The 21,912-nt window shown below is 55.1% G+C and overlaps 2 protein-coding genes across 2 annotated transcripts; both read right to left on the bottom strand.

Annotated features, from left to right (window-relative positions):
* Positions 1 to 274: 274 nt before the first annotated feature.
* LOC136788314 (butyrophilin subfamily 1 member A1-like) lies at positions 275 to 11,738 on the bottom strand. Its single transcript, XM_066986598.1, has 18 exons — positions 11,387 to 11,738; positions 10,631 to 10,978; positions 9,638 to 9,919; positions 9,404 to 9,508; positions 9,058 to 9,078; positions 8,791 to 8,811; positions 8,600 to 8,632; positions 7,907 to 8,422; positions 3,015 to 3,050; positions 2,356 to 2,376; positions 2,240 to 2,260; positions 2,124 to 2,144; positions 1,882 to 2,016; positions 1,754 to 1,774; positions 1,638 to 1,658; positions 1,522 to 1,542; positions 1,331 to 1,363; positions 275 to 1,153 (listed from the first exon to the last, which is right to left on the bottom strand). The coding sequence occupies exons 1-18, from the start codon at positions 11,721 to 11,723 to the stop codon at positions 618 to 620; spliced, it is 2,529 nt and encodes an 842-aa protein (XP_066842699.1). The 5' UTR covers positions 11,724 to 11,738; the 3' UTR covers positions 275 to 617.
* A 2,517-nt stretch (positions 11,739 to 14,255) lies between these two features.
* On the bottom strand, positions 14,256 to 18,114 carry LOC106049878 (E3 ubiquitin-protein ligase TRIM39-like). Its single transcript, XM_066986597.1, has 6 exons — positions 17,423 to 18,114; positions 16,892 to 16,987; positions 16,100 to 16,330; positions 15,573 to 15,595; positions 15,386 to 15,492; positions 14,256 to 14,806 (listed from the first exon to the last, which is right to left on the bottom strand). The coding sequence occupies exons 1-6, from the start codon at positions 17,822 to 17,824 to the stop codon at positions 14,256 to 14,258; spliced, it is 1,410 nt and encodes a 469-aa protein (XP_066842698.1). The 5' UTR covers positions 17,825 to 18,114.
* Between the last annotated feature and the right edge of the window lie 3,798 nt (positions 18,115 to 21,912).

Below are 21,912 nucleotides of genomic sequence, written 5' to 3'. Positions count from 1 at the left end.
CATCCCAGTTCTGAAGTATACAACTCCTGGAGCATCACAGCCCCAGTGCATCCTGACCCCAGATCATCCTCATCCTGGAGCGTGCAGGTCCCACAGCATCCCACTTCTGAAGCATCCAGCCACCAGTGCCCCCTCGCTGCCCCCCACAGCAGTTGCACTCTGGCTAAAATCCAGCTCGCACTGGGCTGTTCTACTATGCCAGGTCAAGATGCCCATTCCTTTTGAGGTAAGGAGCTTCCTTCATAATGACTTAAAACATTCCCACACTGGGATATTCCAGGTTCAGAAGTTATTTATTTAATTACAAGGAGTATTACTAATATTTTGCATCTAAATCCCTGTTATATAACTCACTTTTTTATACAAAAAAAAAATAAATTCATAAATGGATTTAGGAATGGAAAACTGGAGCCCACAGATGGGGTTCGCAAACATGAAGAAAAGGGGTGCCTGAAGTCTGGTTGCCCCCCACCAGCCAGTGCATGTCACAGAGTGCAGGGAGGAACACGGGGCAGCCCCTGGCCCCACTGCCCCTGCGCTGCTCCTGCAGGACCAAGGAGAGGTGAGCCAGGAGTGGCTGGAGAAGGGCAGGAGCCCCATGGGACTGGCTACAGGGTCTACAGGGTGCTGTCCCTCAGGCACAGCTGGGCATTTGTCCCCAGGCAGAACCAGGGGTGCATGCTCTCCCCATTGAAGGAGGCTGCTGTGAAAGTGAAGATCTCCACCCCGTTGTCAGCACTGATAAAAGACACCTGCTGCTGGGTACAGTCCAGACAGACCCAGATCCTTGTGGGGACAGGGGACACAGACAAGGGGGTCTGAGGAGATGTGAGAGACTTGAGCTGCCCCTGATCGTACTGCACAGCCCAGATTCCTTCTTCAGGGCTCATGTTGATCTCCCCCTTCCTCTTCACAGATGCCCTGGCCACCCCCACAGCCCACATTGAATACTTCCCCTTCTCGGCCTCCGCCTCCACCTCCCAGCAATGCCTCCCCTCTCTGAACTCCTCATGGCCCAGCACACAGCGACAAGTGTCAAATCTCTCTGGGGTGTTGTGCACCTGCTGCCATTCACTTTCCCATCTCACACTCCTGTAGTCCTGAGACAGGACAAGCATGGCATGAGCCGTGTCTGGATCCAGGGTCACCTTCACTGCAGGGACAGAAGGAGCCAGGCCATCAGGGGCAGAGCTCAGCCCTGGGCAGGCTTTCCCCAGCTCGGGGCCAGGAGCTGCCCCACGGGGCAGGAGATGGGGCACCTCTTGGCTCCTGAACGTGCCCCAGCAAGGGCAGGAGAAGCACCACAGAGGGCAACCCAGTGCACACCTACCTGTATTTTGAGGCAGCAGAAACTTTCTCCATGCTGGAATGAGAGGGGAGAGCTGGTCACAGCCCATGTCTGGTGCCCAGTGGGTGTGGGTAAGGTGAGGGTCCAGCCCTGGGCTGCTCTGTCCCAGCTGCCCACCCTCCCCTGCACATCGCCTTGGTGTTTCCCTGGGGCCCAAGCACGGGGACACTCACCCAGCTCTGCAGCTTGCTGCTCTGAAAAAGAAAAGCGAAAACACTTGGTGAGAGAGTACAGATTCTCATTACACGTAAAGAACCATTTTCCTTTGGGTCTGGGGACAGTGACTCACTGAGTCTTGCTGATAGATCCGCTTGAAATGAGAAGAAAGGAAGGCATGATGACAGGGAACAGCTTCTCATCCCATTACAAGACCCCAGATCCTTTCAGATGCTGATGTAGACTTACCCAGCCTTGCATCTTTTTCCCCTGCAAAAGAAAGAGAACAGCAATGCATGTTCAGAGAAGAAAGTTTCTCAGACCATAGCTGTCACTGGTAGTCCCCAGATTCCTTCATTTTGGGGAGGAACACTCACTCAGCTCTGCAGCTTGTTCATCTGGAAAAGGAAAGCAAAAGCAATGCCTGATGAGAGGGGAGAGCTTCTCATCCGAAGGCAGGAATGTAGATGGTTGTGTTACAGGATACTCACCCAGCTTTGCATCTTTTTTCACTAGAAAACAAAAGGAAAACCAATGCATGAAGGAATGGGACGTCTTCCCATCCCACAGCTCCCAATGGTAGAACCCAAATTCCTTCCTTTTTTTTGTGGACACTCACCCAGCTCTGCAGCTTGCTGCTCTGAAAAAGAAAAGCGAAAACACTTGGTGAGAGAGTACAGATTCTCATTACACGTAAAGAACCATTTTCCTTTGGGTTTGGGGACAGAGACTCACTGAGTCTTGCTGATAGATCCGCTTGACATGAGAAGAAAGGAAGGCATGATGACAGGGAACAGCTTCTCATCCCATTACAAGACCCCAGATCCTTTCAGATGCTGATGTAGACTTACCCAGCCTTGCATCTTTTTCCCCTGCAAAAGAAAGAGAAAAGCAATGCATGTTCAGAGAAGAAAGTTTCTCAGACCATAGCTGTCACTGGCAGTCCCCAAATCCCTTCATTTGGGGGAGGAACACTCACTCAGCTCTGCAGCTTGTTCAGCTGCAAAAAGAAAGCAAAAGTAATGCAGGATGAGAAGGGAGAACTTCTCATTCCATTGCTGCTCCCATGGGAAGAAACCAAATCTTGGGTTTATGAAGGGAGACTTACCCAGCTTTGCATACTTTTGGTGGAAGAGTAAAGCAAAAGCAATGCGTGATCAGAAGGCATTGCTTCACATGCCATGGCAACTCCCATAGCTCAAAACAAATTTTTTTTTCTCAGGTGGGTGGGCACAGACCACATTGCATCCAGATTGGAACGGCCCAGACTACCTCCAGAAGCATCATGCAGAAGGGGCAGCCCTGCAGCTCAATCCCCGTCCCCACCTTGATCCCCATTTCTTTCAGCCATCCCAGCTGTGTCTCGTGCCCAGGGCACCCCAGCCGCAGCACTCCCCAGTCCCACATCAGGGTGAGGGGCTGGCCCTGGGCTGCTCTATGCCTGGTACCCACCCTCACCCGAAAAAATCGACTTGGCGTTGCCCTGGGGCCCAAGCTCAGGGACACTCACCCTGTGATGAAGGTCGTCCCTTTTGACAGCAATTCCCTGATAAACAAAAACAAAAGCACTTGGTGAGAGAGTACGAATTCTCAATAAATGACAGGATATCATTTTCTTTGGGTTTGGGGACAGGGACTCTCTCTGACATTCAGCTGGCCAGAATGGAAATGGGAAGAAAAAAAAAGCATGATAAGAGGAAGTAACTTGTCATGCCATTGCAGGACCCCAAATCCCTTCAGGTGCTGATGGAGACATACCCTGACTGATCTGGTACTCATATGGACAAGAAAGAGAGAAGCCCTGGAATACTCTGTACCAGGTGCCCACCCTCCCCTGCACATCGCCTTCACATTTCCATGGGGCCCAGGCTCAGGGACACTCACCCATTTTTGGAAATTTTGTAATTCAAAATAGTTTCTCTGAAAAAAAAAAAATAAAAGCACTTGGTGAGAGAGTACGAATTCTCAATAAATGACAGGATATCATTTTCTTTGGGTTTGGGGTCAAGGACACTCTCTGACATTCAGCTGGCCGGAATGGAAATGGGAAGAAAAAAATGCATGATGAGAGCGAGTAACTTTTCGTCCCATTGCAGGACCCCAAATCCCTTCAGATGCTGAAGGAGACTTACCCTTGCACCCCGTCCCCACCTTGATCCCCGTTCCTTTCAGCCATCCCGGCCGTGTCCCGTGCCCAGGGCAGCCCCAGCCCCAGCACTCCCCACTCCCCCGTCAGGCTCCAGCTGCTCCTCCAGCACCCCCGAGCCACCAGCACACAAGCCCCCACAGCCCACCCAGCCCAGTCCCTCCCGCAGGGACACCACTTCCCCAGGGGCTGGGGGCAGGGACTGCAAGGACTCACCCAGCTCTCGGCTCTGTGCCGCTGAAAAGCAAAGGCGGAGGAACAGGAGGTCAGCAGAGCAGCTTGGTTGCTCGGTGGGAACATCTGCAGGGGGTCTGGGCCTTCCCACCAGCCCCACGCTGCACCCATGCTCCCTGGCCTCCCACCCAAGGCCCCTTGCCTTCTCCCCTGCCTTCGTTGCCCAAGGCAGAGGCCCAAGAGGATCCTAAGGCCTTTGGGATCCCCAGGAGAACATTCCCTTCCTCCTCCTATGCACCTCCCTGGGCCAGGGCTCAGCCCCGCTCCAGACCCATGCGGTTCCCTGCAGAACACCTCCCTCCGCTCCATCCCTGCGCTGCCAGCTTACCTTTCTTCTCCAAGGAAGCCCCACTGAGAAAGAGGTCCCTCATGGCACCCAGCAGAGCTGCAGAAAGTACAAGGCTGCACTCAACTTCCCCAACCTTTGCCCAGTTCCTGGCAGCAATAATCACGTGGGAGAAACTTTGCCCCTTGGGGGATGGTACCAAGTGTCTCCAGAGCTGAGCAGGATCAGAGGTTGCAGGGAGTGGTGCGCACCTGGGTGCTGAGCCCAGCGCTGCCACCCTTTGCCCAGGGTGGTGCAGGCAAAGAATAAGCTGCACTCCTGGCTCTGGTCAAGCAGCCATGGCAGGAGGTCAGCTCAGATTGGCAGGGATTTTCTTCTAGTGCTAAGGTGGATAAGGAAAGTTTATGTGCGCTGGAAGCCAGGTCAAGCAACATGGGAGGACTACAGAGATGCTGTTTACCTTTGTAGGCAGAAAATTCATATGGACAAATCTAAATTCATGTTGGATCTGGACAGTACTGTGAGGGACAGTAAACATGATTTTTAAAAAATACCTTAAGAGCAAAAGTAGGACCAGAGAAAACATTGGTGTATTACTTGATGGGAATGGTCTCCTCACAAACAGGGAGATCAACACAGAGATGTTTAATGCTTCCTTTGCCATTGTCTCCAACACTGACAATGGGCACTGGGACCCCAGGTGCCCCGTCTTGGAGAGTATTGACTACGGGAACATTAAACACCCAGCCAACCCTGAATTTTGTTGCTATTTGCTCCTACAGGTGCATGCATACAAGACTACAGGGGCTGATGGGATTCATCCCAGAGTACTCAGAGAACTGGCTGATGTCATCAGGAAATCTCAATAAATTACTTTTGAAATATCCTTGGGAATCAGGAGAGGTCCCAGTGACGGGAAGCTGCCAAATGTTGCCCCAGTTTCCAAGAAGGGAAGCAAAGAAATCCCTGGGAATTACAGGTCTGTCAGTCTCATGGCAGTGTTAGTAATAGAAGAAGAAATAATACAATATTGTTTAATATGTTACATTTGCGATGTACTGTTCCGAGGCTGAGCTTGGAAGATACAAAATATATGTGCAAGGGTAACATGAGAATGCACCAATTCATGATGAGGAGTAAGGAGGATTAAAAGAATGCTCAATTTGCAAGACATCTAGATAACTGGGGCTTCTTGGACTCTGGGAACTGGGTCAAACCAACCTTGCGGTTTGGACTGAGACCAAGGGCTCAGAGAGCATGCGTGAGAAGGAAATGTTAAAAAGTTCAACTCTGATGAAGACATCTTACTTCATCCCGACGACCACCCGGACGACCACCAGAGAGTAGTACGCAAGCGCAGAAGGACTGATAAGATAATTAGCATACGAAGCGAGGCTAGGCGGAGCTAGGAAATGAATATGCATAGATGAGTTGTGAAACCTAATGCATATGTAGTATCTTAGGAGATAAAAGAGAACTAAGAGAACAAATCAGACGAAGTTAGATTTGGGCAGGCATGCCCCTAACTTCCGGCACCTAATAAAGCACCTTCATATAATCACTTCGTGGATTATGTGTCTTCATGAACGCTAACAGCAGTGCCTGGTAAAGTTATGGAGATTGCTCTGGGAGTGAGTGAAAAACACCTGAGGGACAATGCGGACACTGCTCACAGCACACATGGGTTCCTGAGGGAAAAGTCCTATTTAACAAACTCAATTTCTTTTTATGACAAGGTCAGCCACCCAGTTGGCCGAGGGGAGCCAGCTGAGGTGATCGTTTTGGATTTCAGGGAAGATTAAAACATTGTTTCTGACCATACCCAGCCGGACCTAATGTCCAGCATAGAGACAGGTAAGTGCATGATACAATGGGTGAACAGTTGGCTGACAGGTCAGGCTCGGAGGGATCTGGTAAACAGGGCAACATCAGGCTGGCAGCCAGTCACGAGTGGGGCTCTGCAGGGCTCCATTTTGGGGCCAGGTCTCTTCAGTGGTCCCATAAATGTCCTGGAGGCGGGACTGGAAGGAAACCTGAGTGAGTTTGTGGCTGACTCTGAACTGTGAGGAGCTGCTGACTCTGTTGAAGGTGGAGAGGCCTTGCAGAGGGATCGGCCAAAGGGGAGAGCTGGGCAGCCACCGCCTGCGGGAAGTTTAACAAGAGCAAGTGCCGGGCCCTGTCCCTGGGCAGGGGCAGCCCCGGCTGTACGTACAGCGTGGGGGGCGAGAGGCTGGAGAGCAGCCCCCAGAACGGGAGCTGGGGGTTGTGGCCGACGGCAAGTTGGGTGTGAGCCAGCAGCGGGCCCTGGCAGCCCAAAGGGCCAAGGGTGCCCTGGGGTGCCTCAGGCACGGCACTGCTGGCCGGCCGAGGGAAGGGATCGTCCCGCTCTGCTGGGCCTGCTGCGTGGGCACCACAGCAGACGATGGGTGCTAGAAGAACTGTGCGAGAGCCTCCAAGGGAGGGCTACGAGGACGGCGAAGGCTCTGCAGGGCAAGGGGTGTGAGGAGCGGCTGAAGGCGCTTGGCTTGTTGAGCCCAGAGCAGAGGAGACGCAGGGGAGGCCTCGCGGCGACCCACAGCTTCCTGATGAGGGGAGCGGAGGGGCAGGCGCTGGTCTCTGCTCTCTGGAGCCAGCGACAGGGCCCGAGGGAACGACATGGAGCTGCCACAGGGGAGGGTCAGGCTGGCTGTTCGGGAAAGGTTCTTCACCAAGAGGGTGGTCGGGCACAGGAACAGGCTCCCCAGGGATGTGGCCCCAGCCCCAAGCCTCCTGCAGCTCAAGGAGCATTTGGAGAAGGATCTCAGGCACAGGGTCTTATTTTTGGGTGGTCTTTGTGGGGCCAGGAGATGGACTCGATGGTCCCGTTGGGTCCCTTCCAAATGGGGCTATCCCTTGATTCTGTGATCTAGGGCTGAAGGCTGAGACCACCTTGGAGGTCTTCCAGGAGGACTTCCAGGAGCCAGTGATGCCTCCTGTGTGCACAGCCTCTGCAGAGCCTGTGATGGGAGGCTGGAAGCTCTTTGGGTGCCCCCAGGGCAGGGCAATGCCCAGCTGGGACAAGTGGGTTCCAGGCATCAGCTGGGGAACTGGGGGCAGCTGGAGCTTAGGTTCCTCCTATCTCTGACTCCCAGGACTAACACCAAGGAGATGGTCTGCTGCAAGACGCCTTCCCAGGCAGCAAAGCCTCAGGACAGAAAGCACCCAGGAAATGCCACTGCCAGACTCCATCTTCCTGTGAAAATCTTTATTTGCCACAGTCCTGCTGCTGCTGTGCCTTGATGTCCTCCAGAGAAGGGAACAAAGAGCCCCCACAGGCTGCTCATGCTCAGCACCAGGCACAGAGCAAAGATCAACCCCAAACTAGGAGGCAAAGGTGGCCTGCAATGGCCGGCAGCACATGGTGACCACATCCCTTGCACTGGGGTTCTGCAAGCAGTGCAAGCAGAGGGGAGAGGAGCGTGGAGAGCTGCTGCAGCCCCTGTGCTGCCCGCTGGGGCTCAGAGGCAGGGTGAGACCCGCGGGTGCCAGTAGGGCTTGTGCCTGGCCTGGCCCCTGCTTGCAGCATCCCAGCCCTCCCCCAGCAGCAGGGAGGAACATGGGGCAGCCCCTGGCCCCACTGCCCCTCATTCCTGTGCTGCTCCTGCAGGACCAAGGAGAGGTGATGCAGGAGTGGGTGGAGAAGGGCAGGAGCCCCCCAGGGCTGGGGACAGGGTCTACAGAGTGCTGGCCCGCAGTCACAGCTGGACACTGCTTGACACCAGCCAGAACCAGGGGCGCATGCTCTCCCCATTGAAGGAGGCTGCTGTGAAAGTGAAGATCTCAACCCCATTCTCAGCACTGATAAAAGACACCTGCCCCTGGGTACAGTCCAGACAGACCCAGATCCTTTTGGGGACAGGGGACAGGGACAAGGGGGTGGGAGGAGATGTGAGAGACTTGAGCTGCCCATCATCATACTGCACAGCCCAGATCCCTCCTTCAGGTCTCATGTTGATCTCCCCCTTCCTCTTCACAGATGCCCTGGCCACTCCCACAGCCCAACAAGAATACTCTTCCCTCTCCCCCTCCACCTCCACCTCCCACCAGTGCCTCCCCTCTTTAAACTTCTCATGGCCCAGCACGCAGCACCGAATATCAAATCTCTCGGGTGTGCTGGGCACCTGCTGCCATTTAATTTCCCGTCCCACACTCCTGTGGTCCTCTGACAGGACAAGCAGTGGATGAGCCGTGTCTGGATCCAGGGTCACCTTCACTGCAGGGACAGAAGGAGCCAGGCCATCAGGGGCAGAGCTCAGCCCTGGGCAGGCTTTCCCCAGCTCGGGGCCAGGAGCTGCCCCACGGGGCAGGAGATGGGGCACCTCTTGGCTCCTGAACATGCCCCAGCAAGGGCAGGAGAAGCACTGCAGAGGGCAACCCAGTGCACACCTACCTCTATTTTGAGGCAGAAGACACCTTCTCCATGCTGGAATGAGAGGGGAGAGCTGGTCACAGCCCATGGCCGTTGCCCAGTGGGTGTGGGCAGGGTGAGGGTCCAGCCCTGGGCTGCTCTGTCCCAGCTGCCCACCCTCCCCTGCATGTTGCCTTTTTGTGGCCTTGGGGCCCAAGCACAGGGACACTCACCCAGCTCTGCAGCTTGTTGTGCTGGAAGAGAAAGAGAAAAGCAATGCATGATGACAGGGGACAGCTTCTCATTTCAGAGCTGCTGAGAAGTCCCATGCCCAGGGCAGCCCCAGCCACAGCACTCCCCACTCCCCCATCAGGCTCCAGCTGCTCCTCCAGCACCCCCGAGCCACCAGCACACAAGCCCCCACAGCCCACCGACCCCATTTCATCCTGCAGGGACACCACTTCCCCAGGGGGCTGGAGGCAGGGACTGCAAGGACTCACCAAGCTCTCGGCTCTGTGCCGCTGAAAAGCAAAGGCAGAGGAACAGGAGGTCAGCACAGCAGCTTGGTTGCTCGGTGGGAACATCTGCAGGGGGTCTGGGCCTTCCCACCAGCCCCACGCTGCACCCATGCTCCCTGGCCTCCCACCCAAGGCCCCTTGCCTTCTCCCCTGCCTTCGTTGCCCAAGGCAGAGGCCCAAGAGGATCCTAAGGCCTTTGGGATCCCCAGGAGAACATTCCCTTCCTCCTCCTACGCACCTCCCTGGGCCAGGGCTCAGCCCCGCTCCAGACCCACGCGGGTCCCTGCAGAACACCTCCCTCCGCTCCATCCCTGCGCTGCCAGCTTACCTTTCTTTCGAAAGAGATAAACAGCGAGGCCAATGGACACAGCCAAAAGCACGAGGACCAGAGCCAGAGCCACCATCCAGGGCTGGGCGTTGTGGAAGAAGGGAGCTGAGAAAAGGCACCAGGAAAAGGGCTGCGTTTACATGCCCCTGGGTCAAAAAGCAAGACCCAGACTTCTCCCAGCTCAGGACAAGTGCAGGGGCCAGGAACACTTCACCCTGGCTGTGCTATTTGTACCTGCGATGTGCAGGGAAAATTGCCTCTCCTGCTGGAGGCGGCTGCTCCTGACCACGCAGGACAAAGGCCCCTCCACGCTCCTGGTCACGATGACGGTGCCTTCGATTTCAAAGAGTCCCTCCTGGTCCTGGGAATGTGTCTGGGAGACCGAGGGCAGATGCTGCCCACGAGCATCCCTCCACAGCAGGTGTGGCAGTGGGTACCAGCCAGCCGATCGACACAGCACCCAGACGCCTCCGGCCTCGTAGCCCCCGAGGGAGAGGTGGGGGTCAGTGCCTGTGGCTGGGGGAAGAGCCTGCAGCTGGGGCTTGAACTGGGGAGGGATTCAGTTCCAAGGCAAAGACCCCATCTGCTCCCATGTCAGACACAGCCCAGCCCAGCCACAGCCACAGCAGCTCTGGGACTGCGCACTCAGCGCACCCACTCTCACCCCTAAACAACTGCGGCTGGTGCCAGAACCAGAGAGCAGGGCTGCACAATGCCAGTGGCCCCAAATCTCCCATAAAACCCAGGTGCTGAGCTTCAGCACCTCCAGGCAGCGTCTCTGCACCAAGCCGTGCTGTTTGAAGAAGACGCGAGACTTCCAGACAATGTCTCAGGTCTCCCCCAGGACAAAAACGAAAAGCAAGCAGAGGTCCAACTGCTCAGAGTTCTCTTCCCTGCTTCAGATGTTGTCGTTGGTCCCATGGCTGGCACAACTGAAGGAGCTGCTCAGCAGCCTGTGCCCAGTGCCCTCAGAACATCATTGGACACAGTTCATGAGACCACAGAAAACGATCAAAAACAACTCATCCTTGCAGCTCTGTCCCAAAAACTCACTTGCAGCAGAAAGTGTGTACACCTTGCTGGACAAGTGCTCACATACTGAGGAGGTGAAGCCCCATCAGACTAAACTCTTTGACAGGTTTCATCAATTGTTATGAGGATGGGACAGAGGCCTAGGTAGGGCAAACAGTCCCAGGGACACCTGGATGCATCAGTTCAGCCACTAACCTGTCACGTCCAGATCCACTATAGTTTCTCCATAATCATCAGCATCTTTCACAGTGCAGACGTACTGGCCATCATCCGAGGGTCTCAACGCTGTGATTCGCAAGTCCAGGCTTCCAGCAGAGAGACCATCTCTGGACAACTCTGTCCTCCCAGCATATGCCCACATCTGCTCCCCGTACAGGTCCTCTCCATTGCGGTAGTGGTGCACTGTCTCAGAGATATCATCCCGGATCCACCTAACATCCAAGGTGCGAGCATCCCGTTGAGGGGACAAGTGGCAGGGCAGCACGACATCCTGCCCCACGGTGGCAGTGAGAGGCTGGCCTGGTCCCTCCACTCTGAGCTGAGCTGGGCAATGGAGAAGGGCACAGAGAGGAGGTGACATTTTGCCACTGTAAATTTATGGGCAGTGAGTGACAAGGGGCGAGCTGTGCGAGAGTTGGTGCATGCTCTGTCCCCCAAGTCCCATGGGAAACCACTGGGGAAACAGGAGAGGGAGAGGGAGGACGTGCAGGAAAAGGTGGTGTGCTGGGAGTGGGAGCCCTCTCTGCAGTATTTGGGCAGGTGAAGAAGAGCCAGAAAGGGCAGAGAAGTCAGCGCCCATATTGCGTAAAAGAACCAAAGGGAAAGCAAAACCCAGCTGGGGCCGAGCTGTGGGCTGAGGTTTCCCCTGCCCCACGGCCGCTCCCCTTCCCCACGGCAGCACGTCTGCCAGGCCCCGGGGGGAAAGCCCCCAGCAGCCCCGCAGGGTCTTACCTGAGCCTAGCCGAAGGAGGAGCAGAGTGACGAGGGAAGTCAGGAGGCCCCTGGCATGGCCGGTGAGGCTGGGGTGGCCACAGCCCCAGGGGAGCCCCATCTGTGCTGCAGCGGGAGCAGGAGCTGGGGTCTGGACCTGGAACAGAAGAGTGAGGGGATCGAGGGGCTGCAGACACCACAGGCGGATGGGGAAGGAGTCCCCTTGGGCCCGGGCACAAGGAGCCACAGCCAGCAGCACCTTGGGCAGGGCGCAGAGCCTGTGCTTATCACAGGGTGGGGAACACAGCAGGCGGTCCCCAGGGGTTCTTCTGCAAGGGAGCCCCACCAAGATAGACATCCCTCACCGCACCCAGCAGAGCTGCAGAACGTAGAATACTACGCCCAGCTTCCCCAGCCTTTGCCCAGTTCCTTGCTGCAATAACCCTCTTGGAAGAGCTCTGCCCTGGGGTAGTAGGGGACAGGTGCCTGTTGAGCTCTGCAGGGCTGGCACCACCATCCCATCGCAGCTGGGTGCCCTGCCCAGGGCCTTCAGTGGGCACAAGGGGCTTGTCCCCATCAGGGGCATCTCCAGACCACCAGGGAAAGTCAGTGTCTGAGCTCGTTCATCTCCACCCATCCAAGACAGACTCAAACACTGAGGACTTGGACAATGCAGAGGTGCATAATGTCACCTTGAGAACTCTCCAAATTCTATCTTAAGGGTCTTTGGTCTTGGAATTTAAGGTGTCAGACGTTGCCCCAGTTTCCAAGAAGGGCAGCAAAGACCCTGGGAATTACAGGCCTGTCAGTCTCATGGCAGTGCCTGGTAAAGTTGCAGAGATTGCTCTGGGAGTGAGTGAAAAACACATGAGGGACAATGCGGTCACTGGTCACAGAACTAAGATGTTTGTGATGGAAAAATCCTGTCCAAGGAACTTAATTTCCTTTTTATAACAAGGTCAGCCTCCTGGTTGACCAAAGGGAGCCAGACTGTGTCCATCTGGACCAAATGTCCAGCATAGACCCAGATAAGTGCACGATACAATGGGTGAACAATTGGCTGACAGGTCAGGCTCCGAGGGTTCTAGTAAATGGAGCGACATCAGGCTGGCGGCCAGTCATGAGTGGGGCTCTGCAGGGCTCCATTTTGGGGTCAGGTCTCTTCAGTGGTCCCATAAATGACCTGGATGCGGGACTGGAAGGAAACCTGAGTGTGATTGTGGCTGACTCTGAACTGGGAGGAGATGCTGACTCTGTTGAAGGTGGAGAGACCTTGCAGAGGGGTCTGGCCAAAGGGGAGAGCTGGGCAGCCACCGCCTGTGGGAAGTTTAACAAGAGCAAGTGCCGGGCCGTGTCCCTGGGCAGGGGCAGCCCCGGCTGTACGTACAGCGTGGGGGGCGAGAGGCTGGAGAGCAGCCCCCAGAACGGGAGCTGGGGGTTGTGGCCGACGGCAAGTTGGGTGTGAGCCAGCAGCGGGCCCTGGCAGCCCAAAGGGCCAAGCGTGCCCTGGGGTGCCTCAGGCACGGCACTGCTGGCCGGCCGAGGGAAGGGATCGTCCTGCTCTGCTGGGCCTGCTGCAGCTTCGCCTCGAGCACTGCGTGCAGCTGTGGGCACCACAGCAGACGAAGGGCGTGAAACTGTGCAAGCCCCACCAAGAGAGAGGTCCCTCATGGCACCCAGCAGAGCTGCAGAAAGCACAAGGCTCCACCCAACTTCCCCAAACTTTGCCCATTTCTGGGCTCCTCCTGGTAGCAGCTTTGCCTCTGGGGTAGTGGGGGAAATGGTATCTTCCCTGCCATTGTTTTCTCTGTTGAGGCATTTTTATACTACTTTTATACTTACTAGAACAAGAAGGCAGAATGATGGATATGGAAAGCAAAGGGAGAAAAATGTAAAGGGACCTTTGTGATGTCTGTGGAAAAGGGAAGGTGGAATCAACCCTAAATCCAGTCGCGTTTCCACTGTACTTGTCCACACACTGCTTGTGGAGCTTCCCTGGGTGACTCTGTGCATGATGCTTGCTTTGGTAATTAAGTACTTTTAATTAAGCCAGCATGATTGAGAAATTAATTAATCTGGGTGCTGGGCTGGAGGGATGAGCAGGAGGCTTGAGGAAGGTGGGAGATGCTGCCTGGGCTGAAAATCACCCACTGCAATGCCCTGGAGGGCTTCATCCCCCTGGCATCAGCTCTCAGCCGGCTTCCTACAACTATTTAGAGGCACAAGGATGTGCAGTCAAAGGGGGAGCAGCGTGGGGCAGAGGCAGGAGCGGGATCCTTCTCCTGGGTGTCCCTGGGAATGGGCTGCAGCTTCTGCACTGGGTCCAGCAGAACCCCAGATGTGCTGCTCCTTCCTGCAGGGCTCCTGCTGTGTCACCCTGCAGTGCTCCAGCTGGGCTGGGGTCCCCCCTGTTCCCAGAAAAGGAATCTGGCAGCGGTGGGATTTAAACCCACACCCCTGAAGAGACTGGAGCCTTAATCCAGCACCTTAGACCACACTACCCTGCGCAAAAGCCCTTCTGCTCCTCCTCTAAAGTGACAGCAAAAAATTTTGACAAACTCTGACCGATTCAGGATGGTTGCTTTTTCCCTATAGGTGTGTTTTTTTGTTTGTTTGTTTGTTTTTGTTTTGACACAGGTGAGTTCAAAGTGTATCATATTGCAACAACTAAAAATAAAAATAAAATAAAAAAAAGAAATGAAGAAAAAGAAAAGGATTTTATTTATTCTCTGCAGTTTTCATTTTAATAAATTTTGGGGGACATGCCCTGCTGTAACCATTCCTACATCCCACTCCTTCCCATGGTGGGGCCTGAGCTGAGTCCTCCCAGTCCTGAGCCATGCATTTGGAGGTGGGAATGGGGAGGGGACATGATGACAATGATGGAGGCTCATCCCTCATTCTGATCCATGGATGGGCAGACCACAAGGGGAGATGCACTTCTCCCTCCCTGGGACAAGCCAGGGCTGAAGAAGGGTCGCAGTGCATCTCTGAAAGCCCCACTGTAAGTATACAGGTGGGTCTGGTGGGTCACGTTGTAAAAGGACACTTCCCCACCTTTGTAATCCAAGTAGATCCCCACCCTCTTTGGCTTTTGTTTGACGGAAAGGGTGATGGGATGGGACAGGAGGACCTTGTACTGGTCACCGTTCCTCAGCCACATCCTCCAGAAGCCAGCTTGTGGGGACAGGGGACCTTTCCCCTTCCTCTTCACAGCCTCCCTGCACACCCCGATGTCCCACTCGGTCTGGTCTCCCACCTCCACCTCCCAGTAGCACCTCCCTGCTGTAATTCTCAGTGATCCCAGCACAAAGACGTAAGGGTCAAATCTCTCCGGGTAGTCTGGCAGCTCCTGCCGTGCTCCCCCATGGCTCACGCTCTGGCCGTCCTCGGACAGGAGGAGGCTGGGGTGAGCAGACTTTGGGTCCAACGTCATTTGCACTGCAGGAAAGAGCAGAAGAAGCTCATGTGATGATGCTACCTAATGCCCAGCACCTACATCCATGACTGTAATATGTTGAGACCCTGCCTGGCTGCGTGATCACGCCCAACCCTTTGAGAGTTGTTGGCCCTTGCTATGCCCAAACAAGATGACTCCAAGCTCGGTTTTGTGAGCTGAGAGGTGTTAAATTGAGAATTACTTTCTTAACAGTCATCAGAGGGCTCAGCTGGCTGAGCAGTGCACTCCTCCCACAGCAGGAATTGCCTCATGTGGGCACACTTGCATGGTTGAGCTTTAATGCGGCCTTTCAACAGAGACATGTATTAGGTCTCTGTCCTCTGCTAGGATGCCTGTTCATTGAATATCCTCAGTTGGAAGGAACCCACGAGGTTGTTCGTGCAACCCAGCTCTGAATCCTCCAGATGGGGCAGGTGAGGCACTGGGAAGATCCTGTTGCACACCCAGAGCATGAACAGGCTCCATCTCCATTCCAAAAGTGACGGATGCTGAAGCCCACGGATGCTGTGGCCCAGGCCACAATAGGCACTGGAATAAATACAACATCAGTACACACTCACCTTTAAATTGGTTTAGAAACTCAAAAATTCTGATGGTGGGGATGTTGTACGTGTCCTGCAGCTCAGCTGAGACAACTGCCTGCTTCTGTGCCTGGATGTTTTCACTCCTGAGAAGGGCAACATCAAAGCTGTGACTCACCTCCTTCCTTTCTGCAGAGCCCCAGGGGAGATAGGGAGGAGGCAGTACCTGCTCAGCAAGCTTTGTATGTCCTGAAAAGGAACAAAAATCAGACAAAAAGCAGGATTTACACTCTGAATTTTCCTCAAGAGAATATTCCCTGATTTTTTTCATCATGTTGACTGATAGACTATATGTAGACTGATAGACTTTGGCATTAGCGCTCCCTTTCACTACCCTGCATTACGAGCATGCCCTCACATTTTCACTTCCAACCTCCCCTGTACAGAAAAACAGGCCAAAAGGTGGTTACAGAAACCCAATTAGCCTGAGTTCTGCAGTCTGGGAATTAATCTCCTTCCTCCACCAACCATGCCGCAACACATTGTCAAGGCATAAACCATGAGGGATGTTTTAGTCTTGTCTATTGTTGAAACTGAGATGAAATAGATACTTCCAAAACCTGCAAAAAGCAAATCCTGGGAGTTTTGGAGATGCACGCCATTGTGGAAAGGTAACAATAAAATGCAGAGTACCCTCATTTAATGTCTGAAGCTGTTATGGTGAGACTAAGGGGGCATCTTGAGGGATCTCACCTTCAGCAGCCCCAAAGGTGGCTGCTGGCTCCTCTCCTTGATCTCAGTGGTGAGCTTGCCCAGAGCTTGGCTCTGCTTGGCCAGCTGGGTGACATTGTTGCGGAGCTTGGTGGCTGTTCTCTTCTCCTCTTGCTTGAGCTTCCTCTGGAGCTTCTCCTCCTCTTTGTCCAAGAAGTCATGCAGCTTTTCAAACTCCTTCTCAATCCTCTCTCTCTCTCTGGAAACTGTATTCTTTGAAGGGGGTTCAGAAAAGAGGGAAGAAAAAAAAAAAAAGAAGGAAATGCTGGAACCCATTGGGAGCTTAGGGAAGCATTATGTTGTGTTGGAAAGTGAGGTTAAGGGACACAACACGGACTGGGGGCAAGGGCTCCTGGCTTTTGTTCCCAGAACCTGTCTCAGTGCAGAGCAGCAGCTGCTATACCGAGGTTCCCATAAATATCCCAGAGAGAGAACCATGGGTTAGGGGAGGAAACATGGCTCACAGTTGTGGAGTGAGCCTTTGAGGTCATGGCTGGGGACAGCAAAAGAGCCATAGCAGTCCCCATCACCAGATGGGGCTAATACAGCTGTGATGAGTGCTTGCTGCAGTTGCTCCCACTGTTTATTTGACTCATAATCATGTCCATTCAAGGATAAAATCACACCTCATTTGTCCTTGGGTTGGGATCCACACATCAGCATCCATCCCTGCCACCCCATGCCCAAGCAAGCACCCGAAACCGAGGCACTAGCCAAAACCCTTGAGCATCCTGCCCTGCAGAGCAGCGTGGAACTGGTAAGGGAGATCCTTGCCTTCCACTCCGCCACTTTCTCCTCCTCCTGGGACTTCAGGCTCCGTGCTTCCAGCTTCTGCTGCTGCAGGAGTTCTACAGTTGCCTCCAGCTTCCTCTGGTGGGGGAAAGCAAATGTGGAAAGGGGATGGCACAGAAGGACACCACATGCATGAGGACATGGATGTGACATCATGGCAAATCAACAAAAGTTTGTGCAAGTCCATGGCTGGATAATTCCCCATGGACACATGCACAGCCCCGTGGAGCTTCTGCCTGGAGAAATGAGCGGGTGAATCTGCTGATGGATCATCTCACATCACCTGCAGCAGTATTACTATGCTATAAATCTATCACCTGTCCGTTTATGGAATAGATTGTTTCCCCAGTCATGTGCAATCACCAATCACCTCTGGATGGAAGTAGGGGCAGTGAATTTGCTTCCAGTGACCAAAGGCAAAGCTACAGATGGGAATGGCCCTGCTAGGCATAGGCACACACAGCCCCTTCCCCTCCACCTTTCAAGCAGGGAGCTCTGCAGCACCCTCCGTACCTTGTACTCCTCGGCAGCCTCCTCTATGGGCACTGGGGTGTGGGTGCGGTGAGCCAGTGACTCGGTGCAGAGGGCACAAATGGGGATTTGGTCCTCCAGGCAGAAGAGCTCAAGGGCCTCCTGGTGCTCTTGGCACCCCTGCTCGGGCTCTGGAGCCGCTGCCTGGCTCCCGTCTCCGTCTCCATCTGCTTGTCCCTTGTCCTTGGTGTCCCTTGCTGGAGGGAGCATGCTGCACTGAGGACAGTGCCTGGCAGCACCCACTCGGCCCCAGATTCGTCTGGCACAAAAGCAGCAGATCCGGTGCTTGCAGCCATCAAAGGTCAACAATGTCTTGAAGAGCTCCTGGCAGAAGGAGCACAAAATCATCCTCTGCCATTCTGGGGCCGGGAGCAGAGAAGCCATGGCACTTCCAAGGAGCTTGCTTTGCTTTTCTATCTGGAAATCAGAGAAGGGGTGGGAAGGGACAAAGGTTGGCAGACAGGTGGCCTGCTTGGGCAGTGAAATTTGGTTGCTATCAGCCCTCTGGAAGCTTTTCCTGCACTCCCTGCCTTTAGCAACTTGTGGTTCTCCTCGCCAAAAGCATCCTGAACTGTTTACCCCATGCTGCTCCCCCTTTCACTCTGCATCCTTGTTCTTCCAAATAATTGCAGGAAGCCCTGCTGAGAGTTGAAGCCAGGGGGTGAAGCCCTCCAGGGTATTGCTGGGGGTGATTTTCAGTCCAGGCAGCATCTCCCACCTTCCCAAGCCTCCTGCCCATGCCTGCAGCACAGCACCCTGCTTATCACCACCCTGGGAAAAGGGGCGCTGCGGTGGGGAATGCAAAGCAGGCTGGCACAGCCAGAAAGCAGAGCGCACATTGGGCATGGCACAGAGCAAGCTTCCAGCTCTGCCAGCTGCTCACAGCTGGGGGTCCTGTACCACCAGCCCTGGGGAAAAGCCCTGCCAGGGGGACTGGTCCCAGGAAGCAGAGGGCATTTGCAGAAGCAGGGCCAGGGGCTTCCTGAGTGCAAAGGGTGGCTTTCCCTGGAGTTCTGGAGTGGCCCCTGCTGGGGACAAGCCCCTCACGCTTGCTGAAGGCCCTGGGCTGGGCACCCAGCTGCGATAGGATGGTGGTGCCAGCCCTGCAGAGCTCCCCAGACACTTGACCCCCACTATCCAGCGGCAGAGCTCCTACAAGAAGGTTATTGCAGCAAGGAACTGGGCAAAGGTTAAGGAAGTTGGGCATAGCCTTCTGATTCCTGCAGCTCTGCTGGGTGCCGTGATGGACCTCTCTCTCTGTGGGACTCCCTTGGAGAAGAACCCCTGGGGACCGCCTGCTGTGTCCCCCACCCCGTGATAAGCGCAGGCTCTGTGCCCTGCCCAAGGCACTGCTGGCTGTGGCTCCTTGTGTCCAGGCCCAAGGGGACTCCTTCCCCATCCACCTGCAGGACCTGCAGCCCCTTGGTCCCCTCTGTCTTCTGCTCCATCTTCTGTCCCCAGCTCCCGCTCCCCCTGAAGTACAGATGGGGCTTGGTGTCCAGCCATGTTTGGTGTCCAGCCATGGGATGAGGAGCTCCAGTTTGGTGTCCATTCATGGGATGAGGAGCTCCCCTTTCTCAATATGCCTTGCTTTTCTCTATTCCCTTCCCAGAGGAACAAGCAGGAGAGTTGGGTGAGTGCCCCATGCTTGGGCCCCAAGTAAACGCTAAGGCAATGTGAAGGGGAGGGTGGGCAGCCGGGACAGAGCAGCCCAGGGCAGGACCCTCACCCTGCCCACACCCACTGGGCACTGGCCGTGGGCTGTGACTAGCTCTCCCCTCTCATTCCAGCATGGAGAAGGTTTCTGCTGCCTCAAAATCCAGGTAGGTGTGCTTTGGGTTGCCCTCTGCAGTGCTTCTCCTGCCCTTGCTGGGGCATGTTCAGGAGCCAAGAGGTGCCCCATCTCCTGCCCCGTGGGGCAGCTCCTGGCCCCGAGCTGGGGAAAGCCTGCCCAGGGCTGAGCTCTGCCCCTGATGGCCTGGCTCCTTCTGTCCCTGCAGTTAAGGTGACCCTGGATCCACGCACGGCTCATCCTGACCTTGTTGTGTCTAAGGACAACAAGAGTGTGAGACAAGAAAGGCAACAGCAGCTGGTGCCCAACACACCAGAGAGATTTGACAATTGGTGCGACGTGCTGGGCCGTGAGGAGTTCAGAGAGGGGAGGCACTGCTGGGAGGTGGAGGTGGAGGGGGAGAGGGGGAAGCATTATTGGTGGGCTGTGGGAGTGGCCAGGGCATCTGTGAAGAGGAAGGGGGAGATCAACATGAGCCCTGATGAAGGGATCTGGGCTGTGCAGTATGATGAGGGGCAGCTCAAGTCTCTCACAAGTCCTCCTGGAAGACCTCCAAGGTGGTCTCAGCCTTCAGCCCTAGATCACAGAATCACAGGATAGCCCCATTTGGAAGGGACCCAACGGGACCATCGAGTCCATCTCCTGGCCCCACAAAGACCACCCAAAAATAAGACCCTGTGCCTGAGAGCCCTCTCCAAACGCTCCTTGAGCTGCAGGAGGCTTGGGGCTGGGGCCACATCCCTGGGGAGCCTGTTCCTGTGCCCGACCACCCTCTTGGTGAAGAACCTTTTCTGAACAGCCAGCCTGACCCTCCCCTGTGGCAGCTCCATGTCGTTCCCTCGGGCCCTGTCACTGGCCCCAGAGAGCAGAGACCGGCACCTGCCCCTCCGCTCCCCTCATCAGGAAGCTGTGGGCCGCCGCGAGGCCTCCCAGGTGTCTCCTCTGCTCTGGGCTCAACAAGCCAGGCGCCTTCAGCCTCTCCTCACACCCCTTGCCCTGCAGAGCCTTCGCCGTCCTCGTAGCCCTCCCTTGGAGGCTCTCGCACAGTTCTTCTAGCACCCATCGTCTGCTGTGGTGCCCACGCAGCAGGCCAAGCACAGTGGGACGATCCCTTCCCTTGGCCAGCCAGCAGTGCTGTGCCTGAGGCACCCCAGGGCACCCTTGGCCCTTTGGGCTGCCAGGGCCCGCTGCTGGCTCACACCCAACTTGCCGTCGGCCACAACCCCCAGCTCCCGTTCTGGGGGCTGCTCTCCAGCCTCTCGCCCCCCACGCTGTACGTACAGCCGGGGCTGCCCCTGCCCAGGGACAGGGCCCGGCACTTGCTCTTGTTAAACTTCCCACAGGCGGTGGCTGCCCAGCTCTCCCCTTTGGCCAGATCCCCCTGCAAGGCCTCTCCAGCCTCAACAGAGTCAGCAGCTCCTCCAAGTTCAGTGTCAGCCACAAACTCACTCAGGTTTCCTTCCTGTCCCGCATCAAGGTCATTTATGGGACCACTGAAGAGACCTGGCCCCAAAATGGAGCCCTGCAGAGCCCCACTCATGACTGGCCGCCAGCCTGATGTTGCCCTGTTTACCAGATCCCTCCGAGCCTGACCTGTCAGCCAACTGTTCACCCATTGTATCATGCACTTACCTGTCTCTATGCTGGACATTAGGTCTGGATGGCTATGGTCAGAAACAATGTTTTAATCTTCCCTGAAATCGATCACCTCAGCTGGCTCCCCTCGGCCAACCAGGTGGCTGACCTTGTCATAAAAAGAAATTGAGCTGTGAGCAGTGTCCGCATTGTCCCTGAGGTGTTTTTCACTCACTCCCAGAGCAATCTCCATAACTTTACCAGGCACTGCCATGAGACTGGCAGGCCTGTAATTCCCAGGGTCTTCTTTGCTTCCCTTCTTGGAAACTGGGGCAACATTTGGCAGCTTCCCGTCACTGGGACCTCTCCAGATTCCCAAGGATATTTGAAAAATAATTTATTTCATAATGACATCAGACAGTTCTCTGAGTACTCTGGGATGAATCCCATCAGGCCCTATAGTATCCACCTGTAGGAGCAAATCCCACACTAATTCAGCATTTGCTGGGAGTTTATCATTCCTGCTCTCAAGGTCCTCCAGCTTGGGTCACCTGGGGTCCCAGTGCCCAACGTCACTGTTGAAGACAAAGACAAAGAAAGCATTAAACATCTCTGTGTTTTCAATGTCCCTGTTTGTGAAGAGAGCATCCTCATCAAATAACGGACCAATAGCTTCTCCGGTCCTACCTTTGCTGTTTAGATATTTTTTTTAAAAGTCCTTTTTATTGTCCCACACAGTACTGTTAAGCTTCAACTCTAATTGAGCTTTGGCCATACAAATCGTCCCCCATAATGACAAGGGCAGCATATCCACAGGCATGCCTTAGTTCCTTAAAGAACAGTTCATCCATGTCATCATCCTGGCTGCATGCAGAAGCTGTCCCTCTGCTCCTTGGAAGCCATTTCCATGCCCAAGCCCCCACCCTCCTGCAGCAGGGCTTCTCTTGCCAGAGGGTGAATGGTCTGCCCATTTCTTCCTCCTCTGGGTTGGGCAGAGCTGGGAGTGGGGCTGGCTCTTTGCCTGCACCACCCTGGGCAAAGGGTGGATACATGACGCTCGGCACCCAGCTGCGACACATTCCCTTCAGCCTTCGATCCCGCTCTG

Source organism: Anser cygnoides, chromosome 35 (assembly GCF_040182565.1).
Source record: "Anser cygnoides isolate HZ-2024a breed goose chromosome 35, Taihu_goose_T2T_genome, whole genome shotgun sequence".
NCBI classification, from domain to species: Eukaryota; Metazoa; Chordata; class Aves; order Anseriformes; family Anatidae; genus Anser; species Anser cygnoides.
Note: the sequence above shows the minus strand (reverse complement) of the source record. Positions and strands in the feature narration are given on the sequence as shown.

Excerpts from the sequence above, each read along its gene's own strand:
- LOC136788314 (XM_066986598.1), bottom strand. The coding sequence starts at position 11,723 with ATGTCTATCTTGGTGGGGCTCCCTTGCAGAAGAACCCCTGGGGACCGC. Across the intron at positions 8,423-8,599 it reads TCTTCTGCCTCAAAATAGAG|TGAAGGTGACCCTGGATCCA; the intron begins GTAGGTGTGCAC and ends CTGTCCCTGCAG. Across the intron at positions 3,051-7,906 it reads GTCAAGCAGTGTCCAGCTGT|GGAATTGCTGTCAAAAGGGA; the intron begins GACTGCGGGCCA and ends TTTGTTTATCAG.
- LOC106049878 (XM_066986597.1), bottom strand. The coding sequence starts at position 17,824 with ATGGCTTCTCTGCTCCCGGCCCCAGAATGGCAGAGGATGATTTTGTGC. Across the intron at positions 16,988-17,422 it reads AGGCTGCCGAGGAGTACAAG|AGGAAGCTGGAGGCAACTGT; the intron begins GTACGGAGGGTG and ends TTCCCCCACCAG. Across the intron at positions 15,596-16,099 it reads CACCTTTGGGGCTGCTGAAG|GACATACAAAGCTTGCTGAG; the intron begins GTGAGATCCCTC and ends GTTCCTTTTCAG.